This window comes from Phaeoacremonium minimum, assembly GCF_000392275.1.
Source record: "Phaeoacremonium minimum UCRPA7 unplaced genomic scaffold PA7_03_scaffold_158, whole genome shotgun sequence".
Lineage (NCBI taxonomy): Eukaryota > Fungi > Ascomycota > Sordariomycetes > Togniniales > Togniniaceae > Phaeoacremonium > Phaeoacremonium minimum.
The window spans coordinates 64351-90076 of record NW_006921065.1 but is presented as its reverse complement, the minus strand read 5'-3'; the positions used below and the strand labels follow the sequence as shown (position 1 = coordinate 90076).

General features: G+C 48.7%; 4 protein-coding genes across 4 annotated transcripts; 1 reads left to right on the top strand and 3 right to left on the bottom strand.

Annotated features, from left to right (window-relative positions):
* Positions 1-456: 456 nt before the first annotated feature.
* UCRPA7_2352 (putative nadp-dependent alcohol dehydrogenase 6 protein) lies at positions 457-1670 on the top strand (the record flags this gene model as incomplete). Its single annotated transcript, XM_007914913.1, has 3 exons — positions 457-661; positions 723-951; positions 1016-1670. 3 exons carry the CDS (start codon positions 457-459, stop codon positions 1668-1670), a joined length of 1089 nt encoding a protein of 362 aa, XP_007913104.1.
* A 54-nt stretch (positions 1671-1724) lies between these two features.
* Positions 1725-3473, bottom strand: UCRPA7_2351 (putative c6 zinc finger domain containing protein; the record flags this gene model as incomplete). The annotated part of the gene is made up of 7 exons (XM_007914922.1): positions 1725-2309; positions 2377-2603; positions 2655-2771; positions 2828-3085; positions 3142-3225; positions 3278-3332; positions 3393-3473. 7 exons carry the CDS (start codon positions 3471-3473, stop codon positions 1725-1727), a joined length of 1407 nt encoding a protein of 468 aa, XP_007913113.1.
* Positions 3474-4688: 1215 nt separating this feature from the next.
* Positions 4689-6491, bottom strand: UCRPA7_2350 (putative adenine deaminase protein; the record flags this gene model as incomplete). The annotated part of the gene is made up of 1 exon (XM_007914914.1): positions 4689-6491. One exon carries the CDS (start codon positions 6489-6491, stop codon positions 4689-4691), a length of 1803 nt encoding a protein of 600 aa, XP_007913105.1.
* Positions 6492-8856: 2365 nt separating this feature from the next.
* UCRPA7_2349 (putative abc multidrug transporter protein) lies at positions 8857-13171 on the bottom strand (the record flags this gene model as incomplete). The annotated part of the gene is made up of 3 exons (XM_007914924.1): positions 8857-9975; positions 10512-12986; positions 13052-13171. The coding sequence occupies 3 exons, from the start codon at positions 13169-13171 to the stop codon at positions 8857-8859; spliced, it is 3714 nt and encodes a 1237-aa protein (XP_007913115.1).
* Positions 13172-25726: the final 12555 nt, after the last annotated feature.

Here is a 25726-nt window from a genome sequence, read left to right as displayed (position 1 = left end):
TCACTGGCGGCCATCCACGCAGGTCAGTCTCGTGTGATAAACGCGTTGAAGGCAGGAGATGCCTCTAGTCCAGCACCAACCAGCACCAAGCCAGGGCCGGGTCATGATCGAACGGATAAAGTAGGATTTACTATGGGGGTATGGGGGGAGCGGAAGCCGCCCTGCCCCTCCTCCCCTCCTCGCCTCCTCGCCTCGTCCTTGTCCTCGTCGCCTGGCCTCCATTGATTGAATTGGGGGTAAATAAAAGGTGGGGTGTCCAGACTTTTTCATCGCGAAGCTCAGCTTTCTCTCAGCCTGTTTTTCCTCTCTTCTCTGCTTTCTCGACATCTCGTGATACTTCTGACTGAAGGTTTCTGTGTCGGTTGCCTAGAAAAGTCTCTTGTTTCGTCCAACAGTGCTTTATCGCGCCCCTCCAACGACCCATTCCCCGCACTCGAACCACAAATCGCATTCACAATGCCTTACCCAGAGAAGTTCACTGGTTTCCAGGTCAATGGACCAGACAGCTGGACCGAGTTCCACAAGAACGAGTTCCAGCCCAAGCCTTTCGGCGACTACGATGTTGATGTCGAGATTGAGTGCTGCGGCGTCTGCGGCAGTGATGTCCACACTCTTTCTGGCGGCTGGGGCGAGCAGTTCTGGCCATTGGCTGTCGGTCATGGTAAGCAATGACCTCGCATGGCACATGAATTGAAACCTGGTTACTAACTCTGACTTCTCAGAGATCGTTGGCAAGGCCGTCAAGGTCGGCCCCAAGGTCACCCTCATCAAGGAGGGCCAGCGTGTCGGTGTTGGTGCTCAGTGCTATTCCTGCCTAGAGTGCCGTCAGTGCAAGAACGAGAACGAGACCTACTGCTTGAAGCAGCTAGACACATACGGCTCCAAGTGGCCTGACTCCGGTGTCATCTCACAGGGTGGTTACTCCTCTCACTCGCGAACACATGAGCACTGGTACGCTCCTTCCTAGCGATTCGAGCAGGCTGTTTGATGGACCTGATGATTGACAATTTTACAGGGTTTTCCCCATTCCCGATAAGCTGGACTCAAAGACTGCTGCGCCCATGCTTTGCGCCGGCCTGACAGCTTACTCCCCTCTTGTTCGCAATGGCTGCGGGCCTGGAAAGAAGGTTGGTATCGTCGGTATGGGTGGTATCGGCCACTTTGGTCTGCTATTTGCCAAGGCTCTCGGCGCTGAGGTCTGGGCTATTTCGCGGTCGCACGCCAAGGAGAAGGACTGCCTCGCCATGGGCGCCGACGGCTTCATCGCCACTGCCGATGAGAAGTGGGCCGAGCCGCACACCATGACCTTCGACCTGATCCTCAACACCGCCAACAGCTTCGAGGGCTTCGACCTGAACGCCTACCTCAGCATGCTCGATGTTCACGGCAAGTGGGTCAGCGTCGGTCTGCCCGAGGACGAGGGTATCAAGATCCGCAACCAGACCTTCCTGACCAACGGCTGCTTCATTGGCTCCAGCCATCTCGGCAGCCGCCGCGAGACCCTGGAGATGCTTCAGCTCGCTGCCGACAAGGGCATCAAGACATGGATCGAGGAGCTGCCGCTGGGCCCCGAGGGCCTGAAGGAAGCCATGGTGAGGCTGAAGAAGAGCGATTGCCGCTACCGATTCTGCATGACGGGCTATGACAAGCAATTCGGCAAGAGCGCATAAGCATGGGGTGTTGTAGCTGTAGTGAAATAATTTGGCGATGAATATATAGACTTCTTACAATACCGATCCAAAATATTGATCAAACCATATGTCAAAGTCTGTGTTTGTGAGTCCGCGAATGGCGTCATCTCCATCTTGGATCATGCCTGTGTTGTTTTCTGCCAGCAGCCAGTCATTCTCCGAGATTCGCGTACCAAGAAACTTGGATATGATCTCGTGGAAATGGTCAACTCGCGGAGATCTGTCCTCGTCTGACGTCCCTCCGGCACTGATGACCCTCTCCATCTCGAGGCAGGCTTCGATCAGCCTCGCCGCTCGCTCCGCGACAACGTCATTCTTTCGCTCCAGCAGGTGCTCCTTCGTGCGCAGGATGAGTGACATGTAGGTGTCGCGCTGTTCGGCCGTGCTCGCATCGGGGCCGGCCTCGGATGGCTGGCGGTAGAGCAGTTCTAGGGATAGCACGATGGCGGCAGTGACGCAGAAGGCGGAGTGTGTCCATATGGAGATGTCGTCGGCAAGATATATCTGCTCGTGAGCGCGGAGCAGCGTCGTTGCGGCTGCCACGCAGGTGGATCGTGTGTAGTGGTACTGTGGGGAGATGAAGGACTGCACAAGGAAGGGGCGGTGTATCATGATGATCTGAAGTGTCCTTTGTCAGTCGAGTTTGTACTTCAGAATTCGAGGGCTAGGAAAAGGAGTGACGAACCTTATCTGCCGCCGTAACAGTCAGGCTGTGTCTCGCAACATCCAACCATGGATGATCGACCAAGACTTCTCGTGGCTGTTCCTGCAGGAGAAACGAAGGAATGGTAGCAACTAATTGTCTCATGCGCTGGTCTGCTTTTAAGACCAGATCATACTTCTCGTGCACCGTGAGTGGCTGTGCTCTAACGGCTGCGAGAGAATCGAGAAGTTCGGGTATGAGTGCAGCAACTTCAGGAAGTCAGTAATTACAAGCTTTAAAACACGAGCTTGAGAGCTTACTTTGGACTAGGCTTCGAGTGTAGGAGCTGATAGTTGGTACATCAGGACTCCTAGCTTCAAGATCATGATCATCACAGTTTGCCGGCAGGGACGTTGAGAAGTAGAGGGTGTGGATTACTAAAATTTGAAGATTAATGTGAGCTAATGCGTCCACGAGACGGTTCATAGCTTACCATAAGAGTCAGTGAAATAGATCGCAAAGTGATCCTGTATCCGTAGGATACACCATAGTCTCTTGCCAACTTCTCTCTCGACGCGACCATACCACGTCTCGGCAGTCAAAATTCCTGGCTGGGGAGCATCGGAGATTTTGTGTAAACCGAGACACTGGGCTATTCGCACAGCAGCGGCGACGAGGACGGCGTTGGACTCGCTTTTTCCCAGGTTATGTGCTACCTCTGTCGAAATCACAATAGCTTGAATGCTGAAGACTATTAAACCAGTACTGTTAATTATCTTATCAGCCAATGCAATTTGGGGACCATACTTGATAAGTTCTCTGTATACTTTCCGGAAGCTAATACTTCCATCATAGCTGCCCATAGATCGGCAGCCAGGTTTTGAGGTAGTCCTAGGAGCGGTATGAGAGTCAAGTTGCACACGGAAAATAAGATATAACTCACGCATGCCCAACAGACCCTGGAATCTATTGCTATTTTGGGAGCACCATACCGCTGTCTGATCAAGATCAAAAAGGTCAGTGTGGATGAAGCAAATATACCATCGATCTAGACTTACGCTCAGGACTGACAGATAAAGAGCCATCCACAATGGGTGCTCATGCTTGCCTGTCTTCCAAAATAGCTCACATTGGGCCATAAAGGTAAGAGAGTGTATGGCATTGTGGTGCCAGGCGATGTACTCTATGTGGAATTGTACGAGCTTCCTCGCTTCAACGTCGGTCAGATTGATCCCGTAGTCGCCTAGAGACGCCGTATATAGCCCGCGCATTCGACCTGGATCGGCATTGATAGAGTCAAGCTCAGACTGGCTCCTGTGGAAATAGCAGACACAGCCTCGATGCGGGTAGCATCCTCCATAATGGCGTCCCCAGGCCAGATTCTCAAGCACGGCAACTGAGTTGGCCATCTCCTCTTCCTTGTTCGGCTGGCCATGCTTCTCAAAATGCTGTGGTTGGCTCCCATGATTGTGCGGCGGATGGAACGGCACATCACACCAGTGGCCAGGGTTTCTCGGTTGTTGGCCTCTAGGTGTTCCTGGCGAGTCCGGAGATGCTGCTAGAATGGCGTCAATCTCATCTGCGCCGAGACCACTATCAAGGGTAGCGATCCGGCGTCGCACTTTCTGCACTATGTCATTGTTTGGCTGTCCCTTCTCCAGATCATCCAGGAGAGCCTGGAGAAACGCTACCTCGTCCCGATGTTTAGAGACGGCGTGGCTCACACGAACAATCTCTCGGGTGCACTCCGTGCCCGATTTGAGGCATCTGGCGCAAGGAACCGTTTTATCGCATTTCACCTTCTTAGCGGTGCAAGCTACCAGGGGTCAGACACGCTTTCAAGCTGCATGCAAAGGAAAGGCGTACCGCTGCAGGCAAGTGGACGTCGCTGAGTGATTCGGAGCCTCTTTCGGTTGTCCATTGACGGCCATCTCGCGGCCGCGCATCGGCCTCCTCTCAATCGATTCGTGGCAGAGCCTCATAAAGGCTTCAGCAGGGATGAACCAATGCCGGTGTCAGGATTACGAACTCAACTAGGCAATCCAAACCCATGCAATGGCCCAAGAATTGTAGCGATCGAAGCCAAGGTCAGTCGCGGGGTCCCACGGCGGGCACCGGAAGCCTCACATCTAGCGTTCGGGGCTCGCCGGGCCAGCACGCTAATATGCCACCCAGCAGTACTGTACCTCAGCTACCTCGCATCATGCCATCCATTGTAAAGATGCCTGGAGATGGCTCGCGGGCTACAGCTTCTGCACTCCATTTTGGTGGAAAGAAACGGTATGTATTTAGCCACGACAAGTCATTCAAGAAATATTGTAGTTCCATATCTAGCATCAAAGTAAACAAAGTAGCTACTTGGAACCGACAACAACATCTACCGGCGCTAACAAGCAGCTATCGATTAAGCTGTGATCTGTGAACCCAAAGAAGGGTATGTTCGGTAGGCAGGTAAAATTCAGTGAAATGAGGATTCCTCGACTATCAGCACACTCGAGCTTGTCAGATAGAAGACTCTCCAGTCGACCCATCGCGTTTGCAACTTCTTCAAGCGGCTGCTCAGACATCAGCCCAGCAATTGGAAGCGGCAAATCGAAAATGATCTCGCCATTTAAAGCAACAGCGTAGCCACCGCCAATCTCAGCGAGTCTGTTTGCCGCGAGTGCCATGTCGTCAAAATTCGCACCAAGAACGAGAAGATTATGCGCGTCGTGGCTGATACTGGTAGCAAGTGCACCACGCTTGAGGCCAAACCCATTGATGAATCCACGACCTATGCGACCGGATGATTTGTGGCGCTCAGCTACTGAGAAAGCGAGAATGTCTTGCTCTGGGTCAGGAAGTATGACGCCTGATTCAATTGAGAGCTGGACCTGCTTTTCTTGCTTCGGATAGGTCATGGTGATAGCTCGGACTAAGATTGAAGACTGTGCTGTGTCATTGATTTTGATTTGTAGGTCAGCACACTCGATGCTTCTCTTCAATTTCATCGTCTTCTTAGCAAAATCAGGATATTTGAATCCCGGGGGTAACTCTTTGCCCTTGATCATTCCATTCCCGGTAGCCACTAGGTTCCCTCTGACAAAGACGCGATCAACAATAACCTTCTCGAGATCTCGGAGAATGATGAGGTCCGCGTGACGACCAGGGCTGATACTGCCAAAGTCACGGTCAATGCGTAGCCCTTCGGCAACATTCAAGGTGGCCATCTGATATGCAACTAAAGTATCAAATCCTGCCTCGATGGCAGTTCTGATACGATGATCTAGAGAACCCTCGTCATGTAGAAAGTGTGCATGGATGTCGTCGGTGCAGAACTGCAGGTATCTGGTTTCGAGCCGATCTTCTCGGATCCTGGCAGCCAGCTGAGCGAAATGTGACTTATCTAGACCTCTGCCCGGTCGTAGGGCCAGGACTGTTCGGATTCCGGCACGAGTGTCCGCAATTATCTCATCCACGTTCTGAGCAACATGGCTGTCCTCGGGACCACCTGCTGCATAAGCATGTAGAGACCGACCTAGCAGACCAGGTGCCTGCCCTGATACCGTGAGACCTAGTCCTTGTACCATTGCAACTTTCGCCAGTTGATCTTCGTCAGCTGTGATGATCAGAGTCGGGTTGATGTCTCCGGCAAGACAGACAGCATTCGGCCAATTGAACATCCCCCTAGTGTCAGCCAATGTAAGCTTCGCATTCGACGTCTCTAGCTCTTCTGGCATTGCCGGTATTCTGCCAGGAACGCGCAGAAGCATCCGCAAATCGGTGGTGCTGGCTTCATCGACCATAAGTCTCATGCCGGCTTGTCCCAGCACATTGCCAATCTCGTGCGGATCGGCAGCGATGGTCGTGGTTCCCCGCGGTATGACAGCTCGAGCGTACTCCGTAACAGTGATCATAGAGCTCTCCACATGAACGTGTGGATCGATAAATCCGGGAGACACAAATAAGCCGCTCACGTCGACCACGTCGACCTCGCTTCCCCATTCTTGTTTAGTGGGTTCGAGAACCGCCGCGATGCGGCCTTTGTACAATAAGATGTCGCCGACGTGAACCTCGCGTGAGAGAGTGTTCACAATCTTGCCACCAAGAAGAACCCGTTCTGGCTGTCGGTCTCCACGTGCGACTTCAACGAGCTCTTTGCGCGTTGTAAGATCCATGCTATACGCTTGGTATGATCTCACCAAGGAACTTGAGGAACAGGCCAGTATCACCACGCAACAGCCCACGATGTCTACAGTCTCTTGTACACTCAATGAGAAGCTGTAATTATCGCAGGTCTCCGACCTCCGCAAGGTTTATGGCGACTCTCCCGGTTGACGTCGGGTGAGTTTGAGCATCTTGGACTATCAGACTATCATGTTCGAAATCGCCTTTAATTTAGTGTTGTCTTGGTACCTTATCTTCAGCTTTAGCCAAACCCGGGTCAGTGACTTATCTCGCCCGACCCACACATATTCCATGAATGGTCACGATGGGTGCTTAGGCAGTTATAAAACAGCAACACTCTTGTCATATAGATTTCTGTGGAGGGCAAGGCAAGACAGAAGCTCATCGGAATACCATAGCAGGATGGCGAAGTTGCAGCCAGATATCCGAGGCAAAGTGTACTCAATATGGCAGAGTACCAAGCTGCGAACAACATCCCTAGAGTCTTGGAAACTACCAAAACAAGCCAGCAGTTTAGCGCCTGAGCATGTATGGAGCAACGCTGGTATAATTCTCTCTATGCAAGATCGATGGAAGCTGCTAACTCTTGTAAATAGATCAAGACCCCGTCGAGCCATATAGAAGAACCTGGACATCCTTATCCTTCGCCGGATATTGGTTCAGCGATCTGTGGACAATTCAGGGCTGGCAAGCTATATCAAGCTGCTTACTCGTGGGCTTGAGCAGTACTGATGCCATCTTGCTGATCTTGGTAGCCGGGCTCTGCAATGCTATCCCAACAGTACTCAATGGAGCCATGGGAGCGAACTTACACATTGCTTTCCCAGTAGCATCCAGATCAAGCTTTGGCTACTGGTTCAGCTACTTTGTAGTGTTCTCCAGAGCTATCCTAGCATTATTCTGGTTTGGAATCACTGCCTATGCGGGAGCTTCGGCGATGTCTACCATGCTCACTGCCATATGGCCGAGCTTTGCAGATATCCCAAATCAGGTACCTGCATCGGCAGGGATCACGACCGGCACCATGACGGCGTATCTACTTTACAGTATCCTACAAGCGCCGCTACTTCTCATTCCGACAGAACGTCTACAATACATGTTTGTCGCGAAGGCAATCCTAGTTCCGCCGATGGTGCTTGCAATGGTCATTTGGACTTGCCTCAAGGCGAAAACTGGTGGTTCTGAGCTGTTCTCCCAACCAGCAACCGTCTCTGGTAGCGCAAAAGCTTGGGTCTGGCTATCGACTATGACTTCTGTCACAGGAGGTTGGGCCACACTGCCTGTTAACATATCGGATTTCTCTCGTTTCAGCAAAACGCCAGGGGCTCAGTGGTGGCAGCTCCTCATTATTCCTACCATCAAGATCATTACGGCTCTCTGTGGCCTTGCTTGCACCGGTGCATCTAAATACATATACGGAGAGTATGTTTGGAATCCTCTGACTATAGTTGCATCGTGGTGCGATACCCCTGGCGGTCGATTCGCAGCATTCGTAGCATCTGCAATTTGGTTGCTAGCACAACTGTCTTGCAACATATCGGCCAACGCGGTCAGCTTCTCCAACGATATTACCACTTTAGCACCCAAGTGGTTCAACCTGCGGCGTGGCTCTATCTTTGCGATGATCTTTGGTGGTTGGGCTCTTGTGCCATGGAAGATCCTCGCTTCGGCGACGACTTTTCTATCCTTTATGAGCGGATACTCTATCTTTATGGCGCCATTTGCTGGTATTTTGTGCTGCGACTACTGGATTGTCAAGAAAAGACACATTGACGTTCCGGCTCTGTTTGATCCCCATGGACGATACAGATACAATCGGGTAAGTCTTCCGCTGTACATGTGGCAGAGCGAAAGCTAATGGTCTGTGAAGTTTGGTACAAATTGGCGAGCTGTTTTGATTCTACTAGTCATCATACCTCCCCTACTTCCAGGACTTGCCAGCTCCATTAAGCCATCTGCCGTTCACGTAAACCAAGGTATCTTGCATTTATACAGCTTCAACTGGCTGTTTGGCTTCTGTACATCGGTTGCTCTATATTGGTTTCTCAATTATGTCTGGCCAGCTATGGAAACACACGTGGACCAGGCCATCCATGGGCTCCATGACACAGATGGTCTACCGTCAATTGTTGGGCAAGACGAGATCAATATATTTGAGGAGAAGGGCGATAGGCGCAGCAGTGCGCACGGCCTTGACAAAGACAAGATTGTCGTTTGATCGATGATGTGAGCTTAACGGATAGCGGCCATTTGATTAAGCTTAGAAAGCAGTCAATGTATCTTGAGGGAAGACTTCTCTATTCGAAGGGTGATAATGTACAAAGATTTGAGTTGGGTATAACCGTAATAGTACAATTACTCACCATATGCCAGACTTGGTGCACTGACAATATCCGCTCTGCTGATGTGACTTTGATCGCACATCTGTTTGAATCGACCTCCAGTATCATACAACGCTAGGGGCGTGTCAAGCTCCGCGACTCGACCATCATTCACGACACAAATACGATCGTAGGCGATGATGGTCTTCAATCGGTGAGCAATGCACAAAAGCGTTTTACCCCTGAATCCTTGCAGAATAGTTCGCTGGATCTGAGCATCGCTTTCGAAGTCGATGGAGCTTGTAGCCTCGTCAGCCACAACGATCTGCGCGTTTCGCACTAGTGCTCTGGCAAGAGCTATGAGTTGGCGTTGACCGAGTGAAAAGTTGGCACCTTCGGATTCGACATGCGTCTCTAGCGTGATCCGTTTCTCTGACACTTCTTGTTCATGTTGCACCACTCCGGTCTTGAGCAGAGCCTCCCAAAGCTCGGCATCTGAATAGCGATTGAAGGGGTCTAGGTTTGAGCGCACTGTACCTCTGATCAATGTTGCGTCTTGTGGGATGAACGACATGCAAGACCGCAAGTCACGTAACCCGATTGTGGATATATCAACGCCGTCAATGATGATAGACCCACCGGCTGGCTCAACGATTCTAAAGAGAGCTGCCATGATACTAGATTTGCCTGCTCCTGTGCGACCGACAATGCCGAGCTTCTCTCCAGGTTGAACGTGTAGCGTCAGGTCATGAAGAACCAATGGTAGACCTGGACGATAGCGTAGTTGCAAGCCTTGGAAGACGATCTCGCCTTTCGTAGGCCAGTCCTCTGGCAAAATATGGGCTTGAGTCTCGGCGTCGGCCTCCTGAGGTATTTCATGAGCATAGTAGTAGACTCGCTCCGTGGCGTTCATGTTGTTCTCGACATCAGCTGTTTGACGGACCGAGAACTGTAGTAGTTGGGTAATAGAGACCAAATACGAAAGTATGAGGCCACTGATGCTAGGGGAGACTGAAAATTTGTTGGTCACGACAAGCATGCCGCTTATAAAGATGAAAATAACTCCAATGACGTCGAGGCGTACACCGAGCCATCGCTGGTTAGCGAAGGTCAGGTAGTAGGCTGAGTCCATGTTATCGATAGCATCTCTGAGCTGATGAGAGAATTCGCCGACAACGCCATATGCTTTTAATGTCGAAGAACCTGAAAGTGCCTCACTGAAACGTGTAAATACAGCACTGCGAAGAACTGTCTCGTGTCGCTTCAGCTCCCGAGCTGAAGCTCGATAATACACAGACGAGAAGGTGTAGATCCCAAGGATAAGGATCAAAGCCAAGGCGAAGTAGTAGTAATATGAGATGATAAGTGCGACAATTGCTAGGAGCATTGTCATCGTCGTCCCAGCCATGCGCATCGATTCTGTCAAGTTGTTGTCCATCACGTCAATATCCTTTGAGAAACGATTGATTATTCGTCCGAGTGGAGTTGTATCAAAAAATGAGATAGGTGCATGTAGAAGACGTTTTGTTGCTTGATGAAGCATTCGTTTACTTGCTTCCGTTCCGAAGACAGCGAATGCAAGTGTCGATATCAGAAGAAATATTGCCTGAAGCACACCGAGTGATGCATATGTGCCAATCTAGTTTAAATGAGCAAATGCTGGGCAGAAGTAAGCAAATGGCAACTTACATATTCTCCTGAGCTGAGACCAAACCGATTCTCAGACCACCAAGCCAACCACAAATTCGTGATTACGTTCGTGCCCTGGGCAAGAACCAGTGTCATAAGAATGAAAGGCGGAATAAGCAGCGATCCGGTTGCTCTTCCGTATTCACGGTAAACTGGCCATGAGATACTCCTGACCTGACGTTCTTCTTCTTGCATGAGGACATCTTGGGGTAGCTCAGCGATCTTATGTGTCTCGGCTTTGACCAACGAAGAGTACTCCTCGGACCGGTCGCTAATATCGGATTCATTGGTGTTGACCGTTGCAAGCATGCGTTTGAAGGCCTCTTCTTGACCCATTAATTTATCGAAAGTGTCGAAGGCCACGATTCTGCCATTCTCCATCATAATTATACGATCACATCGGCGAAGGACATGAAGTTGATGAGTGGCTAGGACTCGGCATTTGTCACTCAATAGTCCACAAATAGCATGCTCCATAATGTGCTTTCCAACATATGAATCCACAGCTGACAACGGATCATCGAGTAATACGATATTCGCGTCAAAGTAAATAGCTCTTGCAAGGCTGACTCTATGCTTTTGTCCCCCGGACAGGTTGATGCCGCGCTCGCCGATCTCAGTCATGTCGCCATGGGGTAACACCTCCAAATCGTGGGTAAGCGAACATGCTTGTATTATTCGATCGTACTTGACTTGCTCGAACTTCTGCCCAAAGGTAATGTTTTCTCGGATTGTCGCATTTCGGATCCAGGGAACCTGGGAGCAAAACGCTCGTTTGCTGTTCACAGTAGACATGCCAGCAGTATGGCGCATTTGTCCAGAGATTGCGGACAGCAATGACGATTTGCCCGATCCAACCCCTCCGATTACGCCGATGAATTCCTTTGCACCAATGTCAATGTTGATGTCGTGGAGTGCGAAAGGGGTTCGGTGCTCTTCCAGCGGTGTAGACTTCACTTCTGTCTCAGGAGGATCTCTGCCTTCCTTGAGAGCCATCTTTCTCTCCTTCTCAGCTTCTTTCTGCTTCTTCTTTAACTCTTTTTCCTTGCCTCTTGCACCGAATTTTGCTTTCATCATCTCCTCATTGGATACATCCGTCAGACGAAGACGTTCGTCGGGGTCTGGAGGAGAACTTTGCTCCCATGTGAAAGATGCCTGGCGTATCTCAATGGAGTAGTCTGTTGTTCCTTTCGGCTCCTCATTCGCCTCTATGTTGGCAACCACCTCATCTTCGTCATCCTCAGATAGCAGAAACTGTTCGATCCGGGCAATAGATTGCAGACCATCAGTGACCATGCCGAGAATCATAGGTAGAATGATGAGAGGACTTCTAAGCTGGTTGAACAACGCGAGTGACGCGAACACAGGAGCCGGGTCTAAGGAGTGACTTGTGACCGAATAGGTAATGAACGATAACATCGATGCAAAGATTGGCGTTGTGTTTCCGAATGTGTTGATCACACTCCGAGTTCCGAACAGCCAGCGTATGGTGCTGATCTCTCTTTGTCTCACGTGCTGCAACTGCTTCAAGAAGTCTGCCTCCCAAGCGAAATACTTGATGAAGCGAATCGCGGACAGCACCTCTTGGGTGAGGGTGACCCGTTCGTCCGTGATCTTATTTATAACTTTCCGTCGCTTGAACATGATGATCATCCCCATGATAATGACCGGGAAGGAGAGTAGAAACAGACCAATACCAACCAGGGCACTGTATGTCAAGTTCAAGAGCAGAAGGATGATCGTGACGATCAGAGAAAGTGGAGAGGTCCATACAAGGTGCGCGAATCCACAAGCCTGATCGATGCGATAGGTGTCGACTGACATCAAATTGACGATTCGTCCATTCGCCCAACCTGAAGTGTCTTCCTTCTGCTCACCCTTTTTACCTCTCTTTTCACCTTGCTTTGACTTTCTTCCTACTTTGGCCAGTTCGCTCTGGAAATGGTCTTTCTCTTCCTGGCTTCCAGGCTCTACGACAACAGGTGTTTCTTGGATTTGTCTGCCTCCAGCTTTGGCACGTCCCGAAATGGTCATTGACTTGTCGAAGATAATTGAAATGAGAGCCGATCGGACCTGTCCACCTACGATCATACCACGATAGAAGAAATGATTCGACCCAATACTCGCCAGAATTTGAAGTACTGTTAAACAAAAGACAAGACCAATTCCTTCACCAATTGGTGGAGCGACGACCCCAAGTGAAGATGCATAGTAAGACTTGACGGCAAAGGAGATGATATATTTGATCACCAGAGGCATCACCACCTGGGCACAGCTTAGAACAAAAGCTCCAGCACCGCCAATGATGATGTCTCTCTTGAAGTTCTGCCATATGGAGAATAGTAGCGGGCGATTGGCGTTCTTTGCTTGGTTCTCTCTGATTGAGGTCTTGAGTTGTGCTGCAAGCTTGTGGGTGCTTCGATTGGGGTTGATCAACCAGATGTCATTCATTTCAAGCGGTCTTCGGTATCCAGTCTTTAATTCAGTTAGAAGTCAAACCATAGAGTGTATGTAGCTCTCAAGTGGGCCCCATTACTTACTGCCATCAGAGGAGACATCCAGGAGAATGTAAGTAGACTGAAGAAGCCAGCCTTGTACTCGGGGCAAGTCTCGCGCTCTTCGGGAATTGCATCCTGTCTCCGGCCACTGAAGGGATTCATCCATTGTAAAAGTTGAAATGGCTTAGACAGTGTTTTCACATGTGCTTCATCGTCCATTGTGGCTAGGTCAATGAGACATAAGCGTTTGATATACTCGATTAGCTCGCTTGACAGGACATGCCAAGTCGCCGTTCGAAGCTGGTCCTTTTAGACTAGGCGTGGCTAAAAGCCTTTTGCGGATTTTGGAAGCAGGCTGCAACTCCAAACATTTCGAATTCGTAAAGCATTGCGCAGCGGAAGAAAACAGCGCCAATATCCCAGACAATGCAATTACATTAGAGCTATTCTATTGGCTTGAACGCGATAATAATCGTCATGAGTCACGAAGAGATGCTCGAACTGGCAGCTTGAGCCACCGCCGAGAAGCCACTTCAGTCATCGCCTGGCAGGGTCTGGTAAGATGCGGCGTAATTGCCAACATTGTTAGTCGTGCCTGTAGAACTGGCCAGAGACACACAGGCTTTGAACACAGTCGTTAACAGGTGCCAGGTGCCGGGGCCCCATCACTCGGCTCCGAAGGCTCCAGGACAACGCCGGCGCCCCACAAAAGCGGCTTCCTCAGGTCTCGTTTCCACCCGGCGCCGGTCTCGACCTCATGCTTCTCCCCGAGATTGTCAGAGCTTGTATGGCCGCCCTGACACCATACCAACATAACGGCCCGAGATCAACCAAGAATCCCATAATAGTTTAGTCGTATGGACGGTAAAAGAACACTTGCAAGCAGCACACGTTCGTTGATTGCAGGTGCGAAGGTAGAAAGAAGTGTCGGCTCGAACTGGTCCCCCACTATAACCGTCGTCTCAGGCAGGTCAGCGCTTGAACTTAGCTTTGCTTGGCGCCCGATTCAAGCTTTTGCCGCCGTTCCTGTACTATAAAATAGGCCTTTGCGGGGCACAACACGTTCTCTCAGCGTCGCGCATCGCGGACCTGCCAACACAATATCGACATCTTAGACTCCATTATATGGAAAAAAGCGCATATCAAGCCATATACAGTGGTGATCGCCTTTTCTTTCAAGCAATAAGTTAGGATGAAACTCACTCGTCTACACTAGTCCACCTGGCCCCACCATGTTCAGCGGCTGAAATGATTCCGTAACAATTCGACGGGAGCAGCGATGCGTTTGAGGCGCAATTCTGTTTGAGAATATGATGTAACAATCGCATTATTATTGTCACAGGAATTTTGCCAACAGTGCTGAAGAATTAAGACGTGACCACATATTACTGCGACAGGCATCACAATAATTTAGTCTCCTGGATATCTAGGCATGCGATACTGTAACAACTCGACTTGAGTTGTAGTCAGGACACAGGCTGACCGCCGACTGGCTCCGATCGGCTCCGATAAAGATCCGCCGATCATCGCCAAGTCATCGATCACGGGAAACCTGGTGGAAGTGATCGCGGCCGAGATCTTCGGAATTAAGCTTATAATGTTACGCGTCAGATGATGCAATGGGCATTATCAGATTCTGGCTAATTCTGTGATCCAGGACATCAGCGGTGTTGATAGGCTTAGGCGGCGCCAAACCACCTTCAGGATTTTGCACTGGCATGAAGCACCGAGGTCCGACCCAATGTCCGTCTAGATCTGCAGCACATTCGTCACACTATTTAACAAGGCAGCAACGCCAGTGACAGAGCATAAGTGATGCGACAGAGAGAAGACTTCATTCATCTAAATGTATAAATCGACAAAGTCGAATTACAGTCCAAGAGCTTGGTCGCATCTCAAGACATACATTAAGCCAAGAATTACATTCCCGTTAAAGATCAATATTTGGAACATGTCTTCAAACTCCAGCAACAACTTAGCAAAGGCTGTCGCCGTTGACACTTTGGCGACCAAGTCTCTCGTCAAGCCAAACCCTCAACGCGACAACGCCATCATCAACTCTGAAAAGAAAGGTCTTCCCGCAATCACCGTTTCTGCTTTGCAGGGACAGTACCTTGCCATTCAATGCCAGCTCATCGGGGCCAAGACAGTTCTTGAAATTGGCACACTGGGCGGGTATTCTACCATCTGGTTCTCTCAAGCCGGTGCCAAGGTCACGAGCATTGAGATTAATCCTAAGCACCGAGATGTTGCTTTGGAGAATACCAAGGGCCTTGATCCAGAAATCATCTTAGGCGCGGCACTGGACGTTCTGCCAAAATTGGCAGAAGAGGGAAGGAAATTTGACTTGGTTTTCATTGATGCTGATTGGGGAGAACAGTGGGATTATTTTGACTGGGCTGTCAAGTTGACGAGGGCTAAGGGTTGCATTTATGTCGATAATGTTGTTCGAACAATTCTGGAGGATGAATTGCTGGAGCCTGGGAAGGAATCCCTTGTTACAAAGGCTGGAGAGGACGGTCGAGTGACGGCAACACTAGTGTCAACGGTGAATTCCCACAAGAACTCACCTGATCAACAGTATGATGGGTTTCTGTTAGCGGTCGTTCACTGAAGGGCTATTTGTCCGTCAGTAGAGTAGGACCGATCGAGAACTTGCGGTCCGTCAGGAGGATTGGAGTCTAGAATCAACACCGCAATTGCATACATGAAAAAGTATTGCGACCTTTCCATTGCTCATCTTCGCAAATATCCTCGAAAACCCTATCGCTAAACCTCATTATTAGGTTTGTATTTGGTCACTTGAGTATTGCTCAGGTATTCATTCGGCGACTTCAGCAACTCAAAGCTGCATTATTCGTCGCTATCCTTGGGTGGGTGCCTGAGTTACCTGCCCCATTTATACCCTAGCTTCCCAACTTCCCAACTTCCTAATTTTCTATATTTTCCAGAACAAATGATGTTAACAACCAGCCCAGCAGCTACCCAAAAAAGCGGCAAGAAGCAGATTTGGAGACAGAACCTCCAAAACAGGGTTCTAAGTGAGCCCACCCCACAGATGATTCTGTTTTCGGAACCACATTTTACATGACTGTATCCAGTAAAATGCAGCTCGACAGCCAATCGCCAATCCCGCGCCGCTTTGTCTCATATTGCGCCTCTTCGTCACGCACAGAGGAGTTGTCTTAAAAAGCATCGACGTAGTTACTTGGTACCTCCCTCCCTCGTATCATGGCCAGCACAAGAGGACATAAGAGCACACGAATGCGTAGTAGAGTGATTTGTTGACGTGCATTTATAAACAAATACTGCGTAAGTCAGTATACGGCTAGACGAATAGCCTAGTAAGTTCTATAATTGCTTCAGTAAGCCAGTGAACAGAAAAACAGGTGCTTCGTGTACGAGCCGAGTGTAGTTGAAACGGGCTGAAGGTGTCATTGTCGGAAGCACCTAGCCCTGCACGCCACCCTTGTCTAATCCCTTCAGGGGCTCACTTTGGGCTCTATATATAGCCATACGTTCATCTAGATCTTCTCACTACCTACTTAGACAAAAAGGGAACACCCCATCGTCTATAACTGCGCTCGCAACCCATTTTGTTAGTCACATAAGCCTAGTCTTCTGTTTATATCTCCTATATGAGAATCATCCCAGTACTAATATATAAGTAATGAACTCTGTCAACCGATACAGACTAGAAGTTCCTTATCAAATTTGATCAATCCTAAGGGTAGTAGACCAAAGCTAGGTGGTGTCCGTTGTCTATTCCTTTTCAATACATAAACTCATCTATTTATCAATTTTTTTCCCCTCCCTAAGTGATATCAGTGTCGAAGCATCCATTGAGCAGGTAGGATCCAATTGTCTCCTTTACTTTGCACAAAGGCATGTTGTAGTAGATGCTAGTGTACTAGGTATAGAGGACTCGCCAAAGAATAGCAACAGACTTTAATATAATAAAAGCTCGGTTATAAGACATTTGGTATCTCAGAGGGAGTGTCGGGTTGAAGAAAATTTGTCTGAAGGCTACGTTCTGGTTGCGACATGTTGACAGTCATGATTGAGCTTACTCAACGCTTATAGGGGGTTCACGGACATATAAACACCCAGCGCTTGCTCAACTGTACTACTTGAACGATGACTCCACTGCGCGCCGCAGATTAACAACGATCTGTCAACTCGTTAGCCAATTTCGATGAATGAATTTTTGGATAAGACCGAGCTTATGTGTAGGGTACAAGAAATGGCGTCCGCCCGGGGATGTAACGAGCTGATCGGTGCACCAAGCCCTGCACCTAGTGGCCTCCACAGCTCAAGCCCCAACGACGCGAGGACGCTAGAGGCTTGTTGATTTTAGCGAACTCCACTTTTTGGGCAGCAAGCTTAAGGGGGCTCAGGGGAATACTTACGTGAATGCGTCGTCCGAACGGGTTTTTGGCTGAAGCATTCCGTGTTCTTCTAACCTTAGCTAGTCTGGGTTGCTTAGATGACGCTACTTATCCTTGTGCTGCTACTTCCTGCCAATAAGAGCCCACCTGGTTTGGTGGCATGGGTTTGAACAGGGAGCATAATTTGCCGCTAGTAAGGATTGGTCTATATTTGGTTCGCCCTTGGTTGCACAATGGATGGATCTGTCTTGTCTAATCGATCCAGGTGGTAAGGCGATGTGAAGTGGAATGAAGAGGACACTGAGAAATACATGATCACACGAAATCTTTAATTTTAGAGGAATGTGGTGTTTTTCACTAATAAATCCAAATTAGCAATTTCTAGAAGACAATCCCTTACCACAGCTGAGGCGGAACATCTGATTATGAACCAATCAGAACAGGTACAGTTGAAAAGCACATAGGTCTTTCAAGGTTTACTCTTGATGCCCATAGATTTTGATACCCGAGAAATGGTTTATGTTTTCAGTCACCACAGTAGGAAAGGAATATGAGACTTATATATATTATGCCATAATCACTTCAGTTTCCTCCTTGGCATCCGCGAGACCAAAAAAAAAAAAAGATCTTTCCAGTTCACTATTTCAGTATACTGCAATCTATTCGATTCTACAGACAAATTCTTAGTGATTTAGGGTGTCTCTAGATATACTCCAAACGATCCTGCCTAGCCAACTACGAGGGGAGTTTGCGCTACTCTGGTCATCATGGTTAGTCTAATATTCATTGGACTGAATCGTTCGAGGCAAACTTTGGTTATCCTCAGTGCTGACAACAGCTGCTTGGTAGCCACCTTCCAAGCATAAAAAAATTATCATATTCATATGGTCTTGTGTATGGAGCCTTTTCATTCTCCTAGCGCAGCTGAGCTAATACTACTAGCAGTGTATTTGCGGTGCAACTCCCATTGGCATCAAAATACCAAACTGTACCAATTGCGTGCATCCACGATGCAGGCATTGCATCACCGAAAGGATAGCCAAGTGAGCATAGGCTAACACGCCACCACCCTCAACAGCGAACAGAATGATTCGTCTTTCTATGAGTAGTTGGGATACATATCAAAGACAGTGGAAGCCGGGTTCCATTTTCGGTTGTCGTTGCAGCAGTGTCGGTGCGGATGGTCAAGGATTGACGCGCGTTCTCGAGTGCAGCATATAACGAAACACTTCAATGGATCTATCATATCACCGAACCCCCTATCCTGTTTATATATGATAGTCCTTGCCTCGCAAGCAGTGCTTCCATTTTATTCATTATTGCGTTCAAGCTATGCCTTGGGCACCTATAGTGTATCCTGTCGTTTATCCGAGACCGTTGACCCTGATGGAACGGGGATCAACCTTTAGCAAAGTCTAAATATGTACTGTCGTCAAAGTTTCGTCGTGTCGACGCCATCTATATGATTAAATACACCTTTCCCCTTGGATTCAAACAATCTCGTTCGATACTCAAGATTACACAGGCAAGACGCGACACGACGCGAAATTACGGTACCACCACACACCTGGGCACTGTGATTATATAAGTATCCATCTGGTGACATGACATTCACGACGCCCCATACCAGGACGAAAACACATTGACTAGCTATACCGCCAAACTCAATTGCTAGTCTATATATGAGCTGATCAAAACAAACCTGGTTGATACACCATGCCCACCGTACTGAGAACTCACCACATTGTATCTGCATACCTGAGGAGTTTGTCCCTAATGCTACTTGATAATATCAAACACAAAGCCGTCAAAGCCTTTCGTTTTGTGAAGTGAGGCTCTCTGAGACTTTTGTTCAGTAATTTTAAGAAGTACACGTACAAACAAATACCTGCATCTCACATGGCATATGTAGCAATGATCGAGTGGAGGCTAACACAAACACACCGCATAGATTCAGGCATGGTTAAGTATACACTTTCAGAGGAAGTAGCCCAGAAATGGCCATGCCGTTCTCTAAAACGTGCAGAGCACATTGAAACAATGCCATTAGAGCATCGTCATTTCGGCTAGATGATCCGCCTTCATCTGGATCATGATCTCCCCAGACCGAAGATATAGCTTCGGTAACACGAAACAGGTACGTCAAAATAATCGATGATTCGTGTGCCTTGAAAGACATTTTGACTTGATCTGGAAACTGAATGAGAAGCCGAAGCACATCGGCGTGTTCCGAATCCGGCGCTTCAAATATAGTCATGTCTGCACGCTCTAGAGACTCTCGATCTATCTCGACACCTCTGAGCCTTTGAGTAAGTGCTATGTACCATTGCTGCAAGGAAAGGCCGGTATGTCCATGAACTGTGGTCATTTGATTCAGATCGAACGTGACTGCAGTCGTATGTCTATGTGAAAGATCTTGTACGAGCAGATTCGTGACTCCCAGAGCATCCGAGACAATGGGGTTGCCCTTTGGAAACTCTTCTGTGTCATCGGGGTCCACAGCAAAAAGGGCGTCGACTGCGTCTCGACATTGGTCCAGAATATCTCCCAGAAGCAATCCATTGCGGCCGTCACTTGGAGAGATGCCCATATCTTTACCAATTTTGAAGCTGGAATGGTGCAGTCGACTCACTAAGTCACCATATCCAATAGACTCTAGTGTTTTGAACACTTGCTGAAAATGAGAATCTTGTCGAGAAGTGGCGACATAGATCATCTTGTCGAAATTGTACTTGCGGTATCGCTCCAAGGCAGCAGCAACATCCCGTAAAAGATATGTTGTCGTATTGTTACGATATCGAGCGATAGCGGTTTTAAGGCCCTTAATCTCAAGCTTAGAAAAGTTGATGACCCAGGCATCATCACTCTCCTCATAAAGGTCCTTCTCTTTCAAGGCCAATTCTATCTCAGCTACCGTCTCAGGTTTGACAGTCGATTCCCCTGAAAACTCATCGAAGCTGATATTCAGCCGAGAGTACTGCTCGGCATATTTTGCGACGCTCAAATCCCGGAAACGTTGCCATAGCACAAGTGCCTCAGGATCCCTCTCTTCCAGTTTCTTAAAATGGAGATCTTTCTCACTAGAGATGCCGTTGATTTCAAGAAGCTTTGCCTCAGCTTCTTGCCCATCCTCAAGAAGACTCTTAATTTGCTTCTGCTCTGATTTAAGAAGTTCTTCAATCTGTGTAGAAACGTCTAACAGATGACCAAGTGGGTCGGCCTCAAAGAGCTCATCCGAGCCGAACTTAGACCAACCCAGAGCTAGGAGGCCGATATGCTTTCCCCAATCGCCAAGATAGTTGATGCGAACAACATCCCAGCCTCTGCTTTCGTACAAAGCTGCAATATAAGAACCTATTATGGTGCTGCGAAGATGGGCCCCGTCGAATTCTTTCCCCAGGTTTGGAGACGAGAACTCCACCACGATTTTCTTACGATCACTTGATGGGTCCTCAGGCTCTCGAAGACCGGCAGACGGATATCGGCCATAAAGCGGCCCACGGTCAAGGATATATGGCAGCAACACTCGAGCAAGTGCACCAGAGAGACAGAAAAACCGCAAGTTCTTTTCGTCCGCAAAAGGGTGCTGCAATAGGGGGCTCTTAGGAAACTATGCACAGCCGCACATTGTTAGTCAGCGCCGAGGCTCTCGCATATAACCCTCTCATGGAGAACTTACAGCGCCTTGAAGGTTCAAGGCCAGCTCACTCGGCTGAATATTTTTCAAGCGCAAGCGAGGGATCACAACCACTAGATCTCCCATATCATTAGGCCATTGGATAGCGTCGTATGCGTGCTGTGGGTCGCAACCGGTCAGCGTGACTAACGTGTCTGCCAAATGCGATAGATATATGTCCATGGGGCTGTTTTGAATATCAGCCAATGGAAATAGGGGTATCGAGCCATCGAATCCGACATTGTCGAGTAAGCCTTGAAGGCCGTGAGGAGCGAGTGTTGCCATTCTTGGGTTGTGCTCCAAGTCGCAGGCGTCGGTTGGTAGCTTTGTGAGAAAAGACGAGATAAAGAGAACCGGAGGAATTGAACAGCTGTCTAAGCATTACTACACCCAGCTCAGAAAGAGGAAAGGGATAAATTTGGGAGCTAGAGCCTCTTGGGAGTTACCTTACCAATTTTTTGTTCAGTTGGGCACCAAATGAGGCTGACGACGGTGCGGACGCACCTGACTGGTTCGTGAATGCCAACGCACTTCCCTCCCAATAGACCATCAAGAACCAGTGAAATTTGGTATCACATGAACGCCTTGAAATCATTGCGGCCCTGGTTTCCGCGGTTTAGTCACACTTGCAACCAATGCTGGGTACTTTGGCGTCATTGTGTTTTACATGAATTAAGTCATGAGATGATATTACCCTTGTTTTCACATACAGATTCAAGATCTTTGATATAGCTGCATCATCTCTGATGATACAAGTCTGTTAAACGTGACAAGTGATCATTAGTGAATCGCATGCCTGCGGATACTGATCAAGTCAGATTGTGAACACTCAGTTGTTTAGATATCTCGTATATTGAATCCTTCACCTAGGCTAGGCATAGAAGAAGTTCGGAAAAGCTCAAGAATTCAGAGTCATTAGTTAGTGATGGAAATACATGCGTTTCCTTGAATGTGCTGTCGTTTTCAGTTGCCCAGATGCGCGGCATTTCTTGGATCTGTACCTTCGCTTCCCCTAGTCATGTCGACCATTTCCATGGGTGAATTCCGAGACCGAGACAATATTAACCCTCGCAGAAACGCTCTTCTTCTGCTTCTGTCCCATCGCTCTTGTCCACTAAGAGCCAGTATAGTTTTCCAGAAACAGTGTTTATCTGTCTGCAGCAGCTGAATAAGACGCTGGCAGAGCACAGTGATTGCAAAAAAGCCGACCACAAGGATGACTAATGACGCAAACCTCTGCGGAACAAAGGGGATGAATTGTGCATCAAGAGCCAGGATCTGTGTGGAAAGGCCCACTGGGGAGACAACGAGCTTTACTTAATTAGAGAATCTCGTATTGATAGCAATGCTGAAACAATAATGCACTTACAAGCATGACGAGCTGTTGTAACTTCATTATTTGTGATATGCCATGTGTGCGACTGCTCACATCGATATTTTCAATGATTAATTGGAGCTCAAGCTGGTTAATGCGCTGCCGTCAGTCGAGGAAGTCTCCAAAAATGCCCATTAATCACTTACATCTCGAGCAAAATCATCACACTGATTTGCCAAGGATTCAAGCGTAGTCTTCACAGTCTCTAGCTCACTGAAAGTTGCCTCAATATCAGAAAATCTCTCGGAAACACGGTTCAGATCATCGTCAAAACATGACCTATAACGGTGCAAGAATTTCGCACAGGAATCAACAGTCTTTGAAAGCAGCGATAATATCATCCTGGAGTGTTTCCTGACACGAACAACCCAGTCCCGAGATGACCGGATCTTTTCTTCAAGGAGCTGCGCATCCTTTGTACGCAGGTGACTGGATTGAGAAAGCGAATAATTGCAAGCCTGAAAGCATGTTAGCGATCAACTTGGAGAACAACCAAACGCCATGAATGATTAGAGACTCAAGTATGGACTAATAAATTTGGATGTATTAGAAGAGCGTGAAAAGACTGACACATACCTGATTGAATCTCCGAACACTTGCTCCCACGAAATATACGACTTGTTCCCACTCCCTTGTAATCTGAGAAAGCCTGGATTGCACAACTACAAGAAAGTATTCTCTAGGGTCCCGAAAGCCAATGTTGGCGTCTTGAGTACCCCAGGTGAAGGGATCCATCAAGAAACCCTCTTCCCCCTGAGCGTCATCATGATAATCTTGGACACTCTCTCTTGCAGGTCCACCATCGTCAAAATATGTGTCAACAAAGCAATAACCTACCCATCTCCAGACGTCGTATCCCGTGATCATACATGAAACCTGGCTTTCATACAAAAACCAGGATTCATCCTGCTCTTCTTTGTCCCAGTTGAGAAACGTAATATCCTGGCAATCTCTCAAGGGTCTCCCATTCGCAAAGCGGCGTGTATCATTAGCGGCTTCCCGAGAGGATCTAAAGACATAATAAGGTAAGGAGAATGCCAATTGAAAAACACGCAATCCCTCAGACTATAGCCGTTCTTATTAGTTCTTTACGTCCTTTGGGTATCTGGGGTAGCGAGGTAGGAAAGCTATAACGACCCACATTGAAGGTAACGCCCATGAATGTCTCAAATGCAGCATGTCGGTACAGCGCATTACGAAGGCCGTAAGCTTGAGCTTTTGAGGCGGTTCCAATCAAAGCGTAGATTGTCCATCGATCCAAATCGGTAATGAAACTAGTTTTACATGCATATTAGAGATCTATATCGGTGGATTTAGGCAAGGTACGAAGGATAACCCACATCAATCGACGCTCAGCATCGGGCCAAGACGCATCAAAAGCATGGTTGCTATCAATCCCTGCCTGGTCGGACGGGGCGGGACGAACCGATAGGCCTGCTCTAGCCGAGCTTGCTGCACCACCTCTTTGAAAGCGCTAAGGTTAACTATGCTTAGCTGACGACCTTAAACACACACTCTCTCCACTCCTCACGACGCAATCCCCATCCATGCACTGCACTTACTGGAAGGCTCAACGCCCGGTAGAGCTGAAGCGCAGTCAAGGGCCCGCGATATGGCCTCGACTCGAACTTGCCGTCAGGCCCGAAGCTGCCTTCGTCCAAAAGAGCAATAGTTTCTAGGCTCCCCTTTCCCTCGACCAGTTGTCTGACATCCGCTCCAAAACAAACAGTTTCGACCCGGTCAGCACGGGGCAAACAGGCATCCGACTCCCTCTCACTCTTCATAAAGACGCGAACAAAGCTATCTCCTGCAAGATCTGATGCCCTCGCCGCCGGCTCTGCATCCTTAAGATCCGCAATGATGTCGACGAACGGCCTGTTCTCTATCGAGTAGTCGATGACATAGCGACGCTCTTCAAACCTGCGATCCCAGCCGCTTTGACCTGTTATAGACCGGCCTCCTGATGACATACCTCTCGAGCCATACTCACTCCTCGATCGATCACTCGCCATCAAGAACGGCTGCGGTCAGAAGCGTGTTAAGCGTTATTTTCGAAGTAACATCGGGCGAATATTCAGGATATGGTTATGGGAGAAGAGTGGTCTAGCTTGTATAGATGCCCAAGATGGCGGACTACAAATGCCTACGAGCCGGATCCCTAGGTAAGAAGGCGCAGTTTCACGACCTGAGGGCAGTCATTTTGAAAGGTGCTTGATTAATTAGGGTGGAAGGCGTCACCCCCTAAGAAGTGCCAGAGCCGTATCAGACTGCTAATACCAGGTCACCGAAGCCTTTGATGACCGCCCCGAGCCTTTTTGTCCTAAAAAACACTTTTGAAAACGCCCGGTCCCTGCGTATGTACTTTCTGGTTGGATATTGCTGCAGTAGCTCGTCGTCACGTGCTCACTTTGCGACCTTTTCAGTGATACAATTTTTGCAGCGTGGCTCGCTACAATTGGGGCAAGTCGGAGTCTTGATCGGGATTGGATTGGTGCCGCAATTGCACTGGCTTATTAGCTTGGGCATCGCCATGATTGTTCAATTGGAGCCTTACACATGCCCACACAAAGATGACCTTTTTCTTGTGTTTTGACGGCGGCTATCGGGGTCAGAATTTTGTCAGAATCCCTTGTTTATGTCCACACCGACATCAACACAGGGCTAGCCACCGCGTTTCAAACTGACCATCGGGACGGCATCGGATCAAAGATCTCGGCTGTAGGAAACGCAGTTGGTCAGCATCATCTTCAATTGAGTATATGCGGCGTAGCCTACCTCGGAAGTACTTCGTAAAATTTCGACAGACAGATTGATTGTGGTCTCAACACGTTCAATGCAACTGTGGTGGTACCTATCCCAACGCCAGTCATGCTCGTCGATGATTGGTTCAAGATAGTGACAAGCTACACCGCCTTCAAAGGTCAGAGATTCGGCTACCGAAAACACCAACATTGTTGCCATATATGCCTATTTGTTCTCACAACTAGAAGGTTTTGTTCTCGCGGTTGACTCATCGATGCGATGATTCTCTGGCTCGTTTCCTCAGGTGGGCGGAGATGTCCAACGTCGCATGTGTCACAGCACACTGAGTCGGCAGTGACATCGGCTGTCACCACTCTTCAAAAGGTCGCTCTGTGTGTCATTGATCTTTTGGGGAACGTAGATAAGAAGGCAATTTTGACTGGGCACGGAGCAAGACGGCATTCGCTCGATACGGCTCCGCCGACTGGGATACGGCGCAGATGTGTACAGCATCCCATCCCATCCCAACCCATGCA